This window comes from Macrotis lagotis, chromosome 7 (assembly GCF_037893015.1).
Source record: "Macrotis lagotis isolate mMagLag1 chromosome 7, bilby.v1.9.chrom.fasta, whole genome shotgun sequence".
NCBI classification, from domain to species: domain Eukaryota; kingdom Metazoa; phylum Chordata; class Mammalia; order Peramelemorphia; family Peramelidae; genus Macrotis; species Macrotis lagotis.
Window position 1 is genome coordinate 50336207 of NC_133664.1, and position 18425 is coordinate 50354631.

Here is an 18425-nt window from a genome sequence, read left to right on the forward strand (position 1 = left end):
GTAAAATGAGTTGGAGAAGGGAGTGGCAAGCCATTCTCTGCCAACAAAACCCAAAAGAGTCATGAAGAGTTGAACACAACTGAAAAATGACTAACCTATCTAATGCAATGTCATAGGCCTATTAAATTCTTAATAAATTCATTTAACAAATGAATTATTCATCTCTCCATACTGAGCTGTGGCATTAGAATTATATTTTTCATGAGGTTGTTCTTATGTAACCCAGTCTCCACATGTGGATGAACAGCCCATTGGACCCATAGGTGCAACTTAAAGAGAAGATTGCTGGGATTCAAGGGGAAAATCATCACTTTACTTACACCAAGAAAAGAGAGAAGAGGCAAAGGAATGAAGTGAGATGTACTCACCCTAAATCTGAGGGGGAATGCCTTGGATAGAGTTGGCAGACAACTTGCTGCCACTTTACCCTTCGGCAACCCATCTGATCAGACATGCCCTTGGCCAGATCCCTTCTCTGGACCTTTTGATTCATCTCTGCGTGAACTTTGTGCTTGTGGCTTTCCGTAGAAGGGGACATGTAAGATCAGGCTTCACAAGTAGTTTCAGATAACAAAAAAGCTATTTTCAAAATAGTTTATTTTAAATTGTTTACCCCCAGACAAATATTTCCTTTAATGGCAAGAATAATTAACTACCATATTTCTGTCATTTGGTTTTAGAGAACATAAAATTTTATTCAGCTAGAACTTTTGAAAGGCTGTCAATAAGTTCCTTTTCTGATGCTACATCACAAAATGCATTCCTAGAACATGGTTAATTACACATTCCCCCCCCCCCCCACCCCAAACCCAGTACAGCACATTGCCAAAGTCATAATAAAATATTCTAAAAATTTGCCATAAACACTTTGCATAAAAATATATTTCTTCACTAGAAAACTAGAAGCAGGACTTATTTTTTAAGTGAGTGTGATGTTACAGAATGTGATATTTTTTTGATTTATCTTCTAATTTAACTTCTTTGACTCTTTGTAAAACTCCTCCTCGAATAGGTAGTCTTTTCAGGGCAATGTCTGTGTCTGCTAGTGGCCCCCCTACTAAATACACAGGAGTACTTTCCACAGTTATCACTTCACCATTAGGTACCTAGAAAAAGGAAATTCATTTTAATCTTTCAAAATGATAGGATAAAAACCTAACTTCAGTCCAATTTTGAAGATTATTCCCAAAATGCATGTATTCATATTTTTTTTCAAGATTCCCCAGTTAGACCTAATGTCGTTATGTATAGTGGAAGGTAAATGATTGTCAAATAGGGTCACATCAATTAATGTTTAATGTGTTAGGAATCATATGAGGTCTGGTAGGCTGGATATATGGCTGGGATGGGAAGGGAAGTTTTGGTTACTAGAAAAATATGGTAGATTAAAAGACAATGCAAGGGGCTGCTAGGTGGCACAGTGGATAAAGCACAGGCCCTGGAGTCAGGAGTACCTGGGTTCAAATCCGGTCTCAGACACTTAATAATTACCTAGCTGTGTGGCCTTGGGCAAGCCACTTAAGCCTGTTTGCCTTGCAAAAACCTTAAAAATAAAAAGACAATGCAAGTACAAGGGAGGACAGTATCACTTGAACTCCAGACCCCATGAAAAGTGAGGCCTGACACTTTTATATTGGATGAAGTTATAGAGTTTAGTCAAAGAGAGAGGATCATGTTGAGATGGATGTAACACTGATGTTGGTCATTTCAAATGGGTTGTAATGTTTTCAGTCCGATAATAGATTTCAGAGTTGGAGAAGAGTTTGGTATTTTTTTTTGTTTTTTTAGGTTTTTGCAAGGCAAACGGGGTTAAGTGGCTTGCCCAAGGCCACACAGCTAGGTAATTAAGTGTCTGAGACCGGATTTGAACCCAGGGCCGGTGCTTTATCCACTATACCACCTAGCCGCCCCCATTTTAGTATTTTTAAAAGTATGCAACACATGCTGCTAACATTGCTCTAAATGTCATATTTCTTTAAACATGTGTAGCCAAGATAGTTCCCCATCCTAGTTGTTTTCAGCTTTGTTCACAGTAGGGGTGGCCAGGATTTACAGCACATGACGCAGATGAAGCTGAGAGACATTAAGTGCCATAGGCCCTGAAACTCTTGTCACTGTGTTTAGTGTGCCACTGATGGGAGGGGAGAAGAAATTCCTGTGGTAACCCAGGTAAAACACAGTGGAAAGAAAAAATAAAATGAAGTAAAAGGAGAAAAATGAAGAGACTAGTAAAAGGAAAAGATATATAGATATAGTAAGACATTATGGTTGGCCACAATTGTTCATAGATTTTTTTTTTTAAAGTTCTTCCTACATAACGATTTCTAACCATTTACTTTGATGAAGCAAGAGGTGATTTGGCTAGAGATGAGATAGGATAATATTTTTTTTTATCTGTGGACTTTAGCCAATAATCACTGTTTTCATTAATTCACTAAATATTGAGTTGTTTATTGTGTTCATGGGCAACTGAACACATTAAGGGTGATTAAAAAATGGAACCGCCTCCAGGAATGATTTCTTATATTGCCTGCGTTTCCTTGAATTAGTTCACATCACTACATCTGATGACTGTGTGAGGGGGTGGTTTTGCTTTTTTTCTAGAGTCTATACTTCAAATGTATTTATTATTTTCATATAAGAACTATGACATTAATATCAATGAATTATCAGAGTGCTTTCCTTTCTCAAAGATGGGAGCATAGGATAGAGTAGGGGGAAGGGTTTGAGGAGCCAGAGGTGAAAGGTGCTCCCATTTTCATCATTTTGTGGGGAGTCTTCAAGGGCCTTGACCTCTTGAACATGGGCTAAACCTCACCTCTGACAAGTTGGACTTTTGCTGGCCATGGTGCTTTATGGGGAAGTCCTTACATGATACACTGAAGTAATATAGTTTTGGGGTTTACAAAGCATTTTTCTCATACTAAGCTAGCAAGGCCTGTGGTCTAGTATCTCTGGGGTTTGAAGATGATGTTATTTGGTCTGGTCATTCTATCTGGATGCCCTTGCTCTTCTGCTTTATGATTTCAACATCTTGAGGTTGCTTCTTTCGCTATTTTGTGTGGGATGGATTATACTCATAGCCTTTTTTTTTTTTTTAAAGGCTTGAGTTTCTCCATCTTGCTTGGTCTGGCAGTGCCCTGAGTCTGGTCCCAATACTGATCTATATACAGGAGCTGTGACTCACTCCATTTCTAACTTAGGCTAGTTTCATTTCTCCTTAGGCACCCCAGTGGTCCCCTGTTCCTAGTAGTTCTCCAAACTGACTGCAGTCATCTGAGATGGAAAGATTCACCTGTTTCAGCTTCCCTGGGAGCTAGGATTGCTACAACAACTACACAGTCTAGGCCTCTTCTCTGTTTAAATTTTACCTCAGATAATCTGTTCTTTGTCGCTTTTATCAAAAAACCACTTATTAAAGGAAGGCATTGTGTGAGAAAGTGGGCGTATGACATGTTCTCAAGGCACTTATAATCTAATAGTAAAGTAATGACAATATGCTTAAGTGGGACCTGGAGGGGAAGGGCCAGGGAGAGATGCCTCAGCTGGGCCTTGAGGGAAGAAGCGCATTCTAGCAGGCAGAAACAGTACTTGAACCTGGATTCTCTTCCTCTGGATAGGGCACCTCATCGACTTTGCCAAGGGCTCTTCTAGTCCTTCTTGTCCACTCTGCTCTCCATCACTCTACTCCGTTCATGTAATTTCAACATTAGGAGAATGCTAGCTATTGTGTCCTTTCACAAAACACAGTGAGGGGGTATGTCTTCTGCATCATTCTGGAGCTGACATTCAGGGCTTTATTATTTTAGTGGATTTTTGATGCTAAATATATATGATTCATGAGTGTATGAAACTGGGCAAAAATTAAACATGATAGCTCCAGAAACATAATATATGTATCCAGACCATGGCAATCTTATGACTTAGTTTAGACTTTTGTTGCCAGCCATTGTGTTGCTTAAAATTCCTTTGTGTGTTCTAGCTAACTACATTAACAAAAAGTGGCAATAGAGGAGAGTTCCCCAGAGGGATGATGGGTCTGGAAAAGTATTCATGATAGAGGGATTCAGAGAACCCTGTGAAGAGTGGTACTGATGCAGGAGGAAGTGAGTTGAACCAAGTTTTACATATTGGCCACAAAAGTATAAAGGACAAACATCTAAAAGACCTCAGGATCAATGCCACGGCCAGTTGTGACACCAGAAGAACTGAGGAGAAACGTGCTTCTCATGTCCTTGCAGAGAGGTGATGGACAAAAGGTGAAGAGCAAAGCATAGATTTCTAGAGAGCGCCTAAGTGTTGATTTGTTTTGTTGGACTCTACTTATTTGTTATTTGTTACAAGGGCAGACTTCCTTTTGAGATGAAGGATTGGTGGGTAGTGAAAGGAATACAAGAAAGAAGAGTATTAGTCAAAGAATACAAGAACAGAGAAAAGAAAAACAACACAAAGAATGAAGTTCAGTGGGGGATAGGACATTAAAACCCTCAAAACTATGTTGTTACCAGATTCATTTATAATCCTCATTTTTGTTCTTTATTTAAATATTAATGTTTGTTGAGTTTATAATAAGGAAATAAAAATAAATTAAAATGAAAGGAATTTTGATTGAACATTTAAAAAGAAACAGGGGCCATTTAAAAAGAAATAGGAGAAAAATAGAATAGAAAGATTTTGAATTCAGCTTTGAATAAACTATATTTGAAACGCAGAAGAGATATCCAAGTGGAGGTATACTCTAGATGATTGGAAATGTAGATCTGGAGCATAGACATGAGCTCAAGACAGAAATATTGATTTGGGATCATTTATATATGTGATAGCTGAAGCTGTGGGAATAGATGAAAAGAACAAGGGCTAGCTAGAATGGGTTGGTATATACATCCTACCCTGGCCTGGGCAGGGATTGAGTCATTTCAAGTTCTATCTTCCCCAAGGCCTAGTACATCTTAAAACAGTATATTGAATTTCTGAACTTCAAAACAGGACATATGGTGAGATGAGGGATCCTTGTCAAAGGAACATTTTCTTAAGGACTATTCTGAATTAACAATGCCCATACCTGTCTCTCTTACCTGTCTGAATATTATTTTCCTCTGGGTCTGGGACGGTGTTTTGGGGAGAGAGAGACTGGTGAAATGGTGTCTGATGGTCCAAGCACACACAAGAAGAGGCTGACGGCCCTTCTCCCCTCATCACAGGCATTGGGGGTCACACTTGATATGGGGAAGAGGCCGCAATAAAGAGAGAAATAGGATCTCTTTGCCAGGCTGGTGATTGGGAGTGAGTTACCATTGGATTGGATTGAAATGGCTAGGCCACCATGATGCAGGCAAGAGGTGCTGGGATGCAGCAGAGGCCACCACTGAGATTGCTGGGGACCAGTGCCCGGGACTCTCAGAGAGTGACCCTGGTGCAGGGATGGAGTCAGGAACCATGACAAAAGGACCAGGATGCCAGCTGGTGTGAAGCTAAGAAGGCAAGATGGATTTTCAAAGCATTTTTTTCCATGTTTGATTCAGAGACAGGGTCCTGAATTCACTCATCTCCTTTTCTTCTTGCCCTGAGCTACAGATGAAGGTGTTTCACAACCCCAGAAGGTTTACAGGGGCAATCAGGAGCAGGGTTAGGAGAAGGCTGAAGGCAGAAGGATCCAAAGGAAGCTTGGCTTCTTTTCATTTTTCACCAAGTCCAATCACAGGGCATCAAGTCCTGAGGTTACAGGTGGATCATGATGAGAGGAGATTCCAGAGACATGGGGTGGGAGTATACAGTCTCTATGGAAGTTGGGGGGCACAGAGCTGTTTTGTATTATGACTAAGATTCCATTTCATCTCTGAGTTTAGTTCCAAACCTGACCAGTGCCACCACTTGAAGACAGGCTTTTGAGGAAAGCAACCTAGAGTCTATGGGACAACTGCTCCCCAGTGGGAATCCTGCTTTCTTGGAAGACTACCTTATACATGTGCCAGAGAGTTTCTGAAGATATCCCTGGGTGGTGACTGAAATTGAGTACTTCTGGGTGGGCAGCTCTTATGGTGAACTCTTAAACTACATGAAACACTTTCTTTGTGTAGGCTTAACAGTGGCAGTACTTGAGCTAAGTGAACAAGGGCCACCAGAAACAGGGCTATAATAGCTACAGACATCACACCAAGAGAGCCAGGAAGGTTTGGTGGCCACATTCATTGGCATCAGTGGATCCTAGACTTCCTGAGGACCATGAGTTTGCCTAGGTTTTTTGTGTTTCAGTGACATATATGTAGAAAGAAATCAAATTCTTGTCTTTATTCCACCTATTTGGCCACTGGTTTGATTATGTTCTTTCCTTGAAAGTCTAGTAGTTTTTGTTTTTGTTTTTGCAAGGCAATGGGGTTAAGTGACTTGCCCAAATGTCTGAGGCCAGATTTGAACTCAGGTCCTCCTAACTCTAGGGCAACCTAGATGCTCCAAATTCTTGTCTTAATGGAGATGGCATGAAACATCCCATTCCTTTGAAGGCCTTTAATTTGATCTGGAGGTGAAAGTTAGGACTCCACATTTTGTCTGTTAGTATCCCACAACCTCAGTTGGTCTTTAAACAATTCCCTGCTAGAGAAGAGCAGGCATTAGAAAAATTAGTACTGTCAAATCTCTGAGTCTGCTGGTTATGTATAATGTCTAATTATGTACCTATGTAAGACAGGAAAGAAATTTTATCTTTCCCCATCTGATGCCAATGATCACTTTAATTTTCTCTCCTCAAGCAACTCATTACATTCCCATTTTTCATATACGTGGTCCTTGTCTAAGTATGATATACAACTGGTCATTTAATCTCTATCCTATTCCTCTCTAATTGGTCTTATAATTAGTTTGACTTCTCAATCTACCAAAAAAGATAGGATCAAGAGACTGATTCTGAGCTTCATTTTAATTGCTTAATTACCTTTATACTCATCTCTCTAAATTCTCTTCACTTTTATAATTTTCAGATGCTCTCTTGGCTCTTCTATGCTCCACTCTTTTGGTATCATCCTTCTACTTTATTTCTCCTATTCTTTGAGGAATTCGTAGCAAGCTTGGCCAATTTTCCCACTCCTACTCAGTTTGCTGTGTGATCTCATCTGCATCTACTATTGCTTCCATATAAGTGGATCCTCAAATTGCCTCTTCTTTTTTCAAATCTAGCTTAGTCTGTCATTGTCCTGGGACAGTTCACTGTATCATAAGTCATGATGTTAAAAGCAGAAACCTTAAATTTCCCTAACTTCTCTGCTATTATTGATACCATTGTGTTTCTGTCTGTTGAAAATATTTTAAAAGTTTCCTTTAGATTCCGTAACCAAATCAAATGATTTGTTTTAAATCAAGCTCATCAATTTGCCTTTTTGCTTTCATTTCTTTCCATTATTGCTTCATAATAACTTCTAAAGGAAATTAATGATTTTGAATAAAATTGCTTCATTATTTTGTTTTTGTTTTTTTGCAAGGCAATGGTATTAAGTGACTTGCCCAAGGTCACACAGCTTGGTCATTGTTAAGTGTCTCAGGTCTGTATTTAAATTCAGGTCCTCCTGACTCCAGGGTCAGTGCTCTATCCACTGCCACCTAGCTGCCCCTTAAAATTGTTTCAAAAATAAGGATATCACTATAAACCTTTGGATTAATGTGTGCTATCCTGAAATAAAATGACAATATAATTTTCATATAAATATCTTTCATAATTTTTCATGAATTTCAGTTTAAAATTGGTAAATAATGATCATAAAGATATATGACTACATTCAATGATTTTTTTCCCCCAGACAGTTGCCAAACTGCTTCTTCTATAGTTCTGCTCAGTGTAGCAATAGTGACTTTTTAAGTATCCACATGCAATCATCATTTTTCCTTGTAGATAATATTGAACATTCATCAAGTGAATTATGTCTCATTTTATCCTTACAACAAACTTGGAAGTTTTGCAGATAAGGAAACTGAGGCAAACAGAGTGACTTGCCCAGAGTCCCATAGCTACTAAGTGTCTGAAGCTGGACTTGAACTCAGGTCTTCCCAATTCTAGCTCAATGCACCATCCCCTTAGCCAGCCAGCTATTATATACTAGCTATTCAGATACTGTTTCTGAGTATCAATTTTCAATGACATTCGCATCTTTGATGCTTATTGCTTGGGGACTATTTCCATGGAAGTTTTAACACCATCCCTCTGCATCTCGTGTTTCTTGCATGTATTTTTCATGTTACCTCCTTCATAAAGGATCTATCCAATGTTCTGAATCTTTTAATATACCAAATGTACAAATGCAGCCTTTTGATGGTTCATCTATTGTTTGATATTCTTACTCTTTGATCCAGTCTTCTTCTTTGCATATTTTGTACCTGATGACACTATTATGCTACTCCTATGGTGCGAGTCTTCATTGTGAATGTGCTACAGAATATAAAAGCACCTGTTTCAACCTTGGGATCACCTGAAATATAGGTTTTTCCAAGATCCTCATGTTTCTTTGATTTGTCACAAATGTAAAGAATCAATGGAAGAATAAAGAGCTGGACTTTTTTTTTCAACATAAGCATTTTAGGATAAATGAAAGGCATTTTACAATTTTCCAAACATGATTTAATCCAAAATTATATATGTGTGTGTCTAAGTATGTGTGTGTGTGTGTGTGTGTGTGTGTGTGTGTGTGTAGGGGAAGTTTAACAATAGTGTCCTTATTTAGTATATAAACAATGAAAGGACATGAGACTAACACCTGCAATCTTTTCTTTTCTAACTTTTGAATCATAATGAAGAAGATGAAAGCTTTATTGAGGAGGCAAGTCTTTTTTACTTCCTAAAAAAATTCTGTAAAAGTATTGGGAAGTACAATGAAAGAAGAATGAATTGTAAGATTCCCCAGAGAAGGAAAATCCTTGGTTAGCACAAGTGACAGAATGGGATCAATCTGGTTACAATGTTGTATAATTGTCCTGGGCTGTCAGGAATGATTTGGACACAGTTCCATCTAGTGGTAAGAGGATAAATCAGATGACTGATGGAAGGCTTGTTTACTTTTATTAATCTAAAATATCTTCAGGTCAAACAGTACTATTTCTACTATTACTACTAGTAATTTTTGTATGTGTCTTTCTCAAATATTATTACTACTAAAAAAAAGCAATCAAGAGAACAAAAACTACTGATGCCTATTCCTACTTTTCATTTCTTCAATATCTTTAAAAGGATTGCTACATAAATACTGAGGGTATCCTTGATGAAAACTATGAGAATATAGGATTTTGCAATAATTTTCCACAACAGACTACATCTTTATAGTAAATTTCAATTAAAGTACAGATATTGTGTTTTTATTATTTAAAAAACCTGACAAAAACATTTGACGCAGTAGAGCAAAATGTGGCTAGTCTACAGAGGCCTTCCTACAACAAAATGTCTCTCATGTATAATTAGACTCCTTGATAGATATGATATTAATGTGACCCACATTTCTCATTGCACAAAAAAGTGAGTTACATGTTCACCAATGTATTTTCTTCTATCATGGAGGATGTCTGGTTCCGAATCCAAACAGAAGGATTACATATGCTCATGCGTGCAGATGCTACTGCCCATAAATGAGCTTTACTACCATTCAAATGAGTTTGACCTAACAATCTATGCAGAGCACACCAGGTGGATGATGAATAACTATTGTCCAGAATATAGTTTTGGCCAGGGCCCAGTAGAGGAAAGAAAGCAGGTGTACTTCACTTGGGGAAAACTGCACAGGGATCTTAATGAGTTCAAGATTTTTTTTCTAAAACAAAACCCCAAATTCTTCTAGTTAAGGTAAATTTTGCAAGATTGTATATTAGAGAGATTGGCATTGGTGAGTAGAATTTACTTCCTGTGAGCTCTCTGTACTGACTGAATCACAAGACTAGACCAAAAATTTGGAGTTCCTCCTCTCTGTCAATCACAGGATTTTGCAATCTCCAAAGAATCAAAATTTCAGGTTGAACAAAAGGCAATAGTGGCTAGATGGTGCAGTGGATAGAGCACTGGCCCTGGAGTCAGGAGGACCCTGTGTTCAAATGTGGCCTCAGTCACTTAATAATTACCTAGCTGTGTGACCCTGGGCACTTAACCCCATTGCCTTGCAAAAACAAAAACAACAAAAAACCAAAAGGCAATAGCAAGATATAAGACAGTATAAACAAGCTGCTGAATATTCTCAAGAATGAATTATTTGCAAATGTTATAAAAGATATTTGAGATGTATGATCAGAAAAAATGAGGTGAGCCACTCATATAATGAGTCAATATGGATGAAATATAGAGTTTATAGGCTGCATTTGTACCCAGGTATTATTAAAGGGTCAAGAAAGTCTCTTGGCTTTAGTATATATATTATTTCTCCTCTGAAGGAAGGATGTGGATAAGATTCAGACAAGATAAGAAAAAATGACTTGAAATCTGAATCCCTTGCAATAAATGCCCATAAAATCCATTTAAATATTATGCAAAAACATTTTCCCTTAGGTGATTCCAACAGGAGCTTGGAGACTACCTTTGGGTACCTAAAAATCAGAAAAGGGATGTTGCGAAATGTAGCCTTGGAAGACTTCTATACTATCATAATAAAGGCAAATGGTCAGGAATACCTTTGAGGGATGCTAAGAGGAACAGCCCAAGGCAGGAAGGCACTGGGTGAAGGTAAGGAAGAAAACCTGAATCAGCTTATGCCAGAGGAGATAAAATGGGAGGTGGGTGTCTGGATGGGGGCCACCACTAATTGGCATTTGTAAGATAAACTGGAAAGAGAAGTCATATCAAACCTGGTACCTTGTTGAGGCCTATGGCAGGTAGGTTAAGAATGGCAGTGGAGAGAAGGGGAGACAAGTGTGTGAGCTGATAGAATCTAGCATCCCAACCAGATCAATAGTTTTCCCAAAGACGTATTCGATGGCAGCTCTATTCCAGCAACAGAACACTTTTCCAACTTGGACTGACTATGAAGAAAGTATGAAAAGGAAGATGAATCCCTAGATATGACTCAGTTGAATGACAACTTAAACTAGTATTAAAAAAAAAAACCGGAAGAAAATGTGCGTTTGTTTTTGTGTTCCCAAGTCTACTGTTGGGGTGGTGGCGGCTTCTGCTAACTTATATATTCTTCTGTGGGAACCTAGGCAATGACCCAGGTTCTTAAAGACCATGCCAGCAGATCTGTGCTCTGGTAGGGCCATCCTGTTGAAAAGGCTTTGAGGAAGGGCCCAGTGATAGACCATATTTTTGTTAGAGGATTCCCCTAACTTGGATTTATCAGGCTGGCTGTAGGATGATGGCTGCAGCAACTCTTCTTGAAAAGTTGTTTCAAATTACATAAGTATTCAAATGAACATTCATTCATTTTTTTGAATGAAACCACAGATCTTGGAAGTGTTGGGAGTAATCACTCCTGAGTGGAAACCTGGAAGATGAAAGCTGTACTTGGGACTGAATTCAGCTACTATTCCTAAAGTTTTATATCCATTAAAAATTTTCTTGTGATGTTCTACTACAGATGATTTTTCTTGTATTAGTTATGTGAGCCTTCTTATTTTGAACTCTCTCTGTTTTATATATATATATATATATATATATATATATATACACATATCTTAGATATATTCACAAATATTACTCTAAGAATATCACTGATCATTAGTAATTTTGTTCAGTTTTAAGTGGTAGTGGTTTCAGGTGCTTTTAGCATTTTTTGTTGTGATTTGATTATCTTTTGTTGTCTTTTTTTTTAGCTTTTTGGTTTGAGCTTCTGATGTATCCACGAGAAAATTCCGTGTCAAGTTTTCCTGGTTGGCGTGTTTCAGAGAAACATCCTGTTGAAGAGGTGGGTCTTTTAAGACCTTCTTTAAAGCGTTTCGCCCATCTGTTTTTTGTTCTATCTTTTGTTTCCCATCACTGTTTTCCTGTTTTAAAATGTGTACATAAGGTTTAGGCATAACGATTTTGGTTTTGCAACTTTTTACTGTCCTATAAGTTTAGCTATTTTTCTAAATGCTTTCCTTAATTAGTCACAGGTATTGTAAACACTCTAGCATACTTTGAGGTGGAAATAATAAATAGCAATTAAAAAGAGAACATCAGGTAGTAAATAAACACGTTGAAGAATCCTTGAGTTGTAAGGACCTGCTGATATTTTAAGTATCTCTAAAATTGCTAATAGGAAACATCGGAGGAAGGAAAAACAGTGCAGTAGAGAGGGTGCTAGCCTGGGAGCACTTTAAAAGTCAAATGGTGGTGCTTGCTTTTTAAGTAAGACTCTACCTGGGCTTTAGGAATGTCACCTTGGGAGCTGTGAGAAAGATGCACTAGACAGGATTGAGATGAGGATAAAATCAGTTAGTGATTGAAAAGCATCACATAAGATATTATTATTATTTTAGCAATGAAAGTTTTTTTTTTCAAAGAAAATTCCATGGCCTAAGAAGGGATTATTTTGGGGAGAAAGGAAAGTACTGCTAACATGTTAGCATCTATTTTTAGGATAATGTGCGGATTTAAATTTTTGCTTCTGATTCATCAAAACTTATTTTTGTTTTCATGGACCTAGATATGATATTATTAGATGTGTTAGAAGGAAAAAAATCATCCAGATTGATTCCACTTGCACTTTTATAAGACTGACATTAGCTACTCTTAGAATTTGAATGGGGGGGTGCTCCAGAGATGGACAAATCTGACCTTTATAAAATCAAAGTTTAAAACTTTTCAGAAATAACTGCTAACTTGTTTGCCTAAATCTTTGTAAGAAAACAATTTCCTTGTATTATTGGAGAAAAATCTTACTGTTATATTCAGGCCTTTGATTTCCGTTGAGTGAATTATGGCATTCTGTGGATAATCTTTTGGTCTGGAAGACTCAATAGCTTTTTCCTGAAGCTTCTTTGCTTTCTGAAGATAGGGAAAAGTTAAAAAAGAAAATAAGACAAATTTCTACAACAGCAATCACTTTACTCAGAATAACAAAAAGACTATCTTTATTATATATCAAATTTATTCTCTGGCAATTCATTAGGCACATCTGGAAGTTTTATTTACTTTCTAAAGCCATTAGAATTTTGTTAGAAAGTTACATCTTTGGTATATTAAATAAATCTGCAGTAATCTGAGAAGAAAGCTTTATATAAAGATTTCTGACTTAAAAATAAAGGTTTGGGCAAAGGGGAATCTGGCTTGATTCTTGAATATGTCTGTGTGAGGTTTCAGATTTAAATCCATCAATCCATACTATTTTGCATAAATTTATGATTTGCCTAAAGTTAATTATAATATATATCTATACATACATACATACATACATACATACATACATATATATATATATATATAATTTACTGTGGTCATATTAAAACTCAACATTCACTGGAGGAAGTTGGGGGGAAGGAGAAGTTTAAGACTGATTTGCAGAGCTGAGTCCTAGAGCCTCTAAAGTGGTTCTCAAAAATGGCAGAACAGTTGGGTAACAATCCTTTGTAGAAGGGTTGTTCCCCAAGTACCAGGGAAACCTGGGTAAACCTGTGCTACTACCTTACCACCTTTTTCTAATGCAGGAATTTGTCCTGAGCCTATTGCTTTTAGGCAGGGGTTGATGCTTCAATCTCACTGCAGGAGACATATTTGCAATATTGAAAAAACTGAATGGAAAAGTGTAAAAAAACCCCCCATATTTTTGAACTTGGGGTTACTGCTTCCTTTACTTAAATAACCCAAGTCAACAGTCTGAATTATGCCACTTGTACTTAAGTTTTCAAATAGCAGAAGTGAAGCAAAGCTCTGTCAGTCTTTACCAGTATGTGGATCAGATTTTCCCTGAGGTCTGAATACCTTCTCTTTGTAATCAAAGTGGGGGGGGGGGGAGGCAGGGTAATATGGAAGAGCTGTTTTCCAATGTCTACCCATCACTTACTTCCATGTCTTTTGAGGTGGGGGGGAATCAGCCTACTGATGATGAATGCAGGAGCATGACATAGTTGAAATCATGAAATGAAAGATATTTTTTCAGTCCCTCACTTAATGCTTTTACTATGCCTGCATTTTGTAAGTCATTTCTCTAAACCTATTATGTTCTGACTATATTGTTATTGTATGCTACCAGAAAATATGAACAAAAATTGCTCTTAAGTCTAATTAGTCTCTGAATGAACATAATTGTTTCTTAGGCTAGCATAATTAATTCATCAAAACTTTACCTTTAAAGCTTTAGCATTTGATGTTCTAGCCAAGAATTTTGCCCAAGATTTATTAGCCATGTCTTTTTGTTTATGAGTGGCACATATCTGTAATGAGAAATATTTTTATAGATTAAAATATATGCAACTTTTTATTTTAAAAGATTTCTCTACATGATAAAGGAATATGATTCTTGGTATTTGATTTAATGATTAAGTCTTTATTTAGAAAGCCCGAGATTTTGAAGAAGGAAATTCTTTTTTTTACCAAAGTGAATTTTCAGGCAGTTTATAAAGCACTAAAGGGACCATCAGCTCAACATAAAAGGCAGAATTAAGTTTACCATGAAAAAATCCCTTTGTTTTCTGTATGGTTAAAGTTTGAATAGTTCACTATTTGAATTACCAATTAGTGGAATCTTGATATAAAATGATAATATCTTTATAACAACCATGACCTAATATGATTATGATAATAACATTTTTATGAAACACTTTCAGGCTTTCAAGTACTTTTCTCATAACAATATATTGTGAGCCATGTAGTACAATTATTATTCCTTCATAGAGAAACTGAGAAGTGTTTAGTTTCTTAAGAAGAAACCCAAGAGGAAGAAACCCAAGGAGATAAATGGTTTTCCTAGGGCCAATTAAGCTAATTAAGTTGTTGGGGTCAGGATTTGAACATAGTTCTTGAATACAAATAATATGCTTTTTCCAGTGGACCACATCACCTCCTTTTGAATTCATAGCACTTTGGGCATATCCTTTAATATGTATTAAAACTGTTTACATACAGAACTAATTCCCTTATTAATAAGTAACTTCATTCCTTAAAGATAGCTCTGGATATCCACTATTCAGGGGCATGGAAATATATTTATTCATGCAATATTTATTATACTAAAGATCATCAAAGTAATACCAGTGAGTTTAGCAAAAGACTCATCAGTTGGATCATTTATAAAATTAGTTACTGGTGTAATTACAGAAGACTTGTTTGATTAAGTTCCTCTGAAAATGAAAGCATTCCTTAACTAATCCATTTACATATTTCTCTGACTTATATCTTGGGGCTGTTGGCACATAACAAAAGTTACTATCCTCATTGTACAAAAGAATTAAAGCATGAAGTTGAAGTGATTTCCAGGTCATGCAGTGATGACTATGAATTTTAGGCAAATCCACTGAAATGAAGAGTGTCAACAGTGTTCTAAGAAAGATCTTCGACTTTGTTACCAATGTGGCCTATTATTAGTTTCTAGAATATCTTCTCTCTCTCTCTCTCTCTCTCTCTCTCTCTCTCTCTCTCTCTCTCTCTCTCTCTCCTAATATTGTCTCTAGTGTATATGCAAAGTGGAGGTCCTCTAATGCACTAATTAATTTTATTTCCCTGTTTATATAAATAAATAAAAAGGAAAATTGATGAGCTTAAGTTAGTTTCATTAGAAAATGAAGCTGATTTGAGGCATCAAAACTAGTTTTTATCTCCAGTTTTACCTTTAAAAGTTAAAATAAAAAGGTTCCTGCAAAGAAATTAAACCTTTTTATACATCTTAAAAAAGAAGTTCTGTACTGATTGGTTGAATTTGAGACAAGTATGTCTTTTTACCGACATCCTCCTTAGCTCACCTTTATATATCCTTTCTGTTCACTGTGTATTTCATGGTTTCGTTGGCTTTCAATCATCTCATTCTGCAGCGCAACCACCATTTTCCCAATGTTTTCTGAAGCTGCCGTAATAGCTTCCAGTGTTTCTTTATCAGCACTGATGGGTCTGAATCGTTCAACTTTTAGTTCTTCATTTATTTCATTCCATATTTCTCCAGTCTTTTATAAGAAATTAAGCCTTATGATGAGTATAAATAAATACTGGATTTTATCCCATTTGATTCCAGGTATTTGTTAGGGAACTGACTCCTCAGCAGTACTATGATCTGACTTAGATTTTCTTCTATTACCTCTTGAGCATGTTAGGCAGTTTTTATGGCAGTTACAGATTAGCAGCAATCTATTTTTAACAGAAGGTGCTACATACTAAATAGTTTACATAGGGGCAAATGAATTAGACCATTGAACCACAGTCAAAACTCTTATCCCAATCTTATTGTTATTACCTTTGACTTCATGACCCCCACCATTTTCTAACTTGTAGTAGCAACCAAAGGTTGACCTAGCTTCTGTTACCTTGTTTCCACTGCCCAGGTCATCACAGCTGAGACCTGGACCCTAGGCTAAATGGAGGTAGATCTAAAAATGATCATTAAAAAGTGCTCAGCACTTCCTACTCTGCTGCAAAGTGCTTTCCTACTCTGTTATGGAAAATGTGTAACAGGTAAGACAGTAAAATTATTCATAAAGCAGATTAAATCCCTTACATTGCACTTGTTTAGTATTAGAACATTTATTTAAATTAAAACAAAGTCATATTAATTCAGGAAAAAGAAAGAAATCTCATTTTAATTTTTTTTTTAAAACTAATGGGAAGGCAGCTAGGTGGCACAATGGATAGAGCACCAGCCCTGGAGTCAGGAGGACCTGAGCTCAAATCCAGACTCAGACACTTAATAATTACCTAGCTGTGTGACCTTGAGCAAGTCACTTAACCCCACTGCTTTAAATATATGAAAAAAATTAAAAAAAAAACTAATGGGGATAGGGAAGATACTGTTTAGCTTTCTTAAGAAAAGGACAATGTTTACAAACACCAAAGCACTATGTAATAAGATAGGGAAAAAATAAGGATGAGAAGGCAAAGTACTTAGTTGGTGCTCTGAAGTGACAGCAAAATATAATGAATGTATAAACCTGAAAATCTTGTTAGAGCTTAATCCCAATTACAGACTATTCAAAAGCATTAAAAAGAAAAAAGAAATACAGGGATATATATGATCAAAACCCACTTTCAAATATATGTCAAAAATTAGAACAAATAGTTCTCAAAAGAAAAATTGTGAATTATTAATAGCTACTTGAAAAAAATGCTCCAAATCACAATCATTGTCACTAATCAAAATCATTCTTCTTCTTCCTCTTCCTCCTCCTTTTCCTTCTAGAAATAAAAATCCAAACAGGGAAGGTATGGTGAATAGAGTACCAAACCTGGAATCACAAAGACCCAAGTTCAAATCTAGTCTCAGACACTAGTTATGTGACCTCCAGTATGCCACTTAACCCTGTTTGCCTCAGGTTCTTCACCTGTAAAATGAGTTGGGAGAAGGAAATGGCAGAACTCAGGAAGATGAATCTTTCTGACACTCTATCCACTATTCCACCTAGCTGCCTCTAAATATTCCATTACTAGGCTTATACCCCAGGGAGGCCACAGATAATAGCAAAGTGCCCATAGATATACCAAAATATCTATAGTAGCTCTTTTATATGATAGCAAAGAATTGGAAACAGATGCTTAATCAGTTAGATAATAGCTAAACAAATTGTGGTACATGAATGTTATATTACTGTGCTATAAGAAATGGGATAAAAACAGAAAAACATAGAAAGAGCTCTATGAACTAACTCAGCATGTTGTAAGAAGCAGAACCAAGAAAACAATATACTCAAGGACTACAGCAACAGAAATGGAAAGAACTACTAGAAAAAAAAAAGTCCAAATTGAACTTTTCAAAATTAAAAAGAACAAGCTTGTTTTGGAAGAAGCAGTAGGAGATCCTTAAGTGTTATACAGTATAAACATTCTCAGACTTCTCTGACCTACATATTAGTTAGACTGATTTGTTCTTTCTTTTTTCTCTTTTATTTTTATCATTAAAATATTGCTTGTTTTATGGGATGGCTCTCTGGGAGGGATGGAGAAGGATATTGGAGGAAATTATGATGTAAAAAAACTAATTAAAAAACTTAATGAAGTCCATAATCTATAATTGCCACCTGACTTTTTATATGTTAATTCTCTGTATCTTTATATAAGTCATTGATCTGAATGAAAAAGAACTAAAGTCATCCTGGAAGAGGACGTAAACATTTAGAAATCGATTCCTATGACAGTATCAGCTACCCTATGGAAATATCCATGTTGCCTGTTCTAGTTTTCACAGCTACCTGTAGGGTTCTTATGTTGGTTTTTATGCAACACATTAACTGCAGAATCATTAGGAGGATACTTACTTTAAAATCAAGATATCTATGTATGACACAGAGTGTGACAAAGTCTTCAGCAGACAGACCCGGTAGATTTTCAAAATCTAAATGAAGTTTGTAAAATA

General features: G+C 36.5%; 1 protein-coding gene across 8 annotated transcripts in view; it reads right to left on the reverse strand.

Annotated features, from left to right (window-relative positions):
* Positions 1-619: 619 nt before the first annotated feature.
* CFAP69 (cilia and flagella associated protein 69) overlaps positions 620-18425 on the reverse strand; it is a 73227-nt gene continuing 55421 nt past the window's right edge. For 5 of the 8 annotated variants that reach the window (XR_012469949.1, XR_012469945.1, XR_012469946.1 and 2 more), the window contains 6 exons: positions 18328-18404; positions 15832-16029; positions 14221-14307; positions 12818-12922; positions 5076-11937; positions 1020-1106 (listed from right to left, as the gene is read on the reverse strand). Coding sequence is in view for 3 of the 8 variants with exons in the window: in XM_074192849.1 (XP_074048950.1) it covers positions 936-1106; positions 12818-12922; positions 14221-14307; positions 15832-16029; positions 18328-18404 (638 nt within the window). In the remaining 5 variants the exon portion in view is untranslated. The other 3 variants (XM_074192849.1, XM_074192850.1, XM_074192851.1) reach the window with 3 other exon arrangements.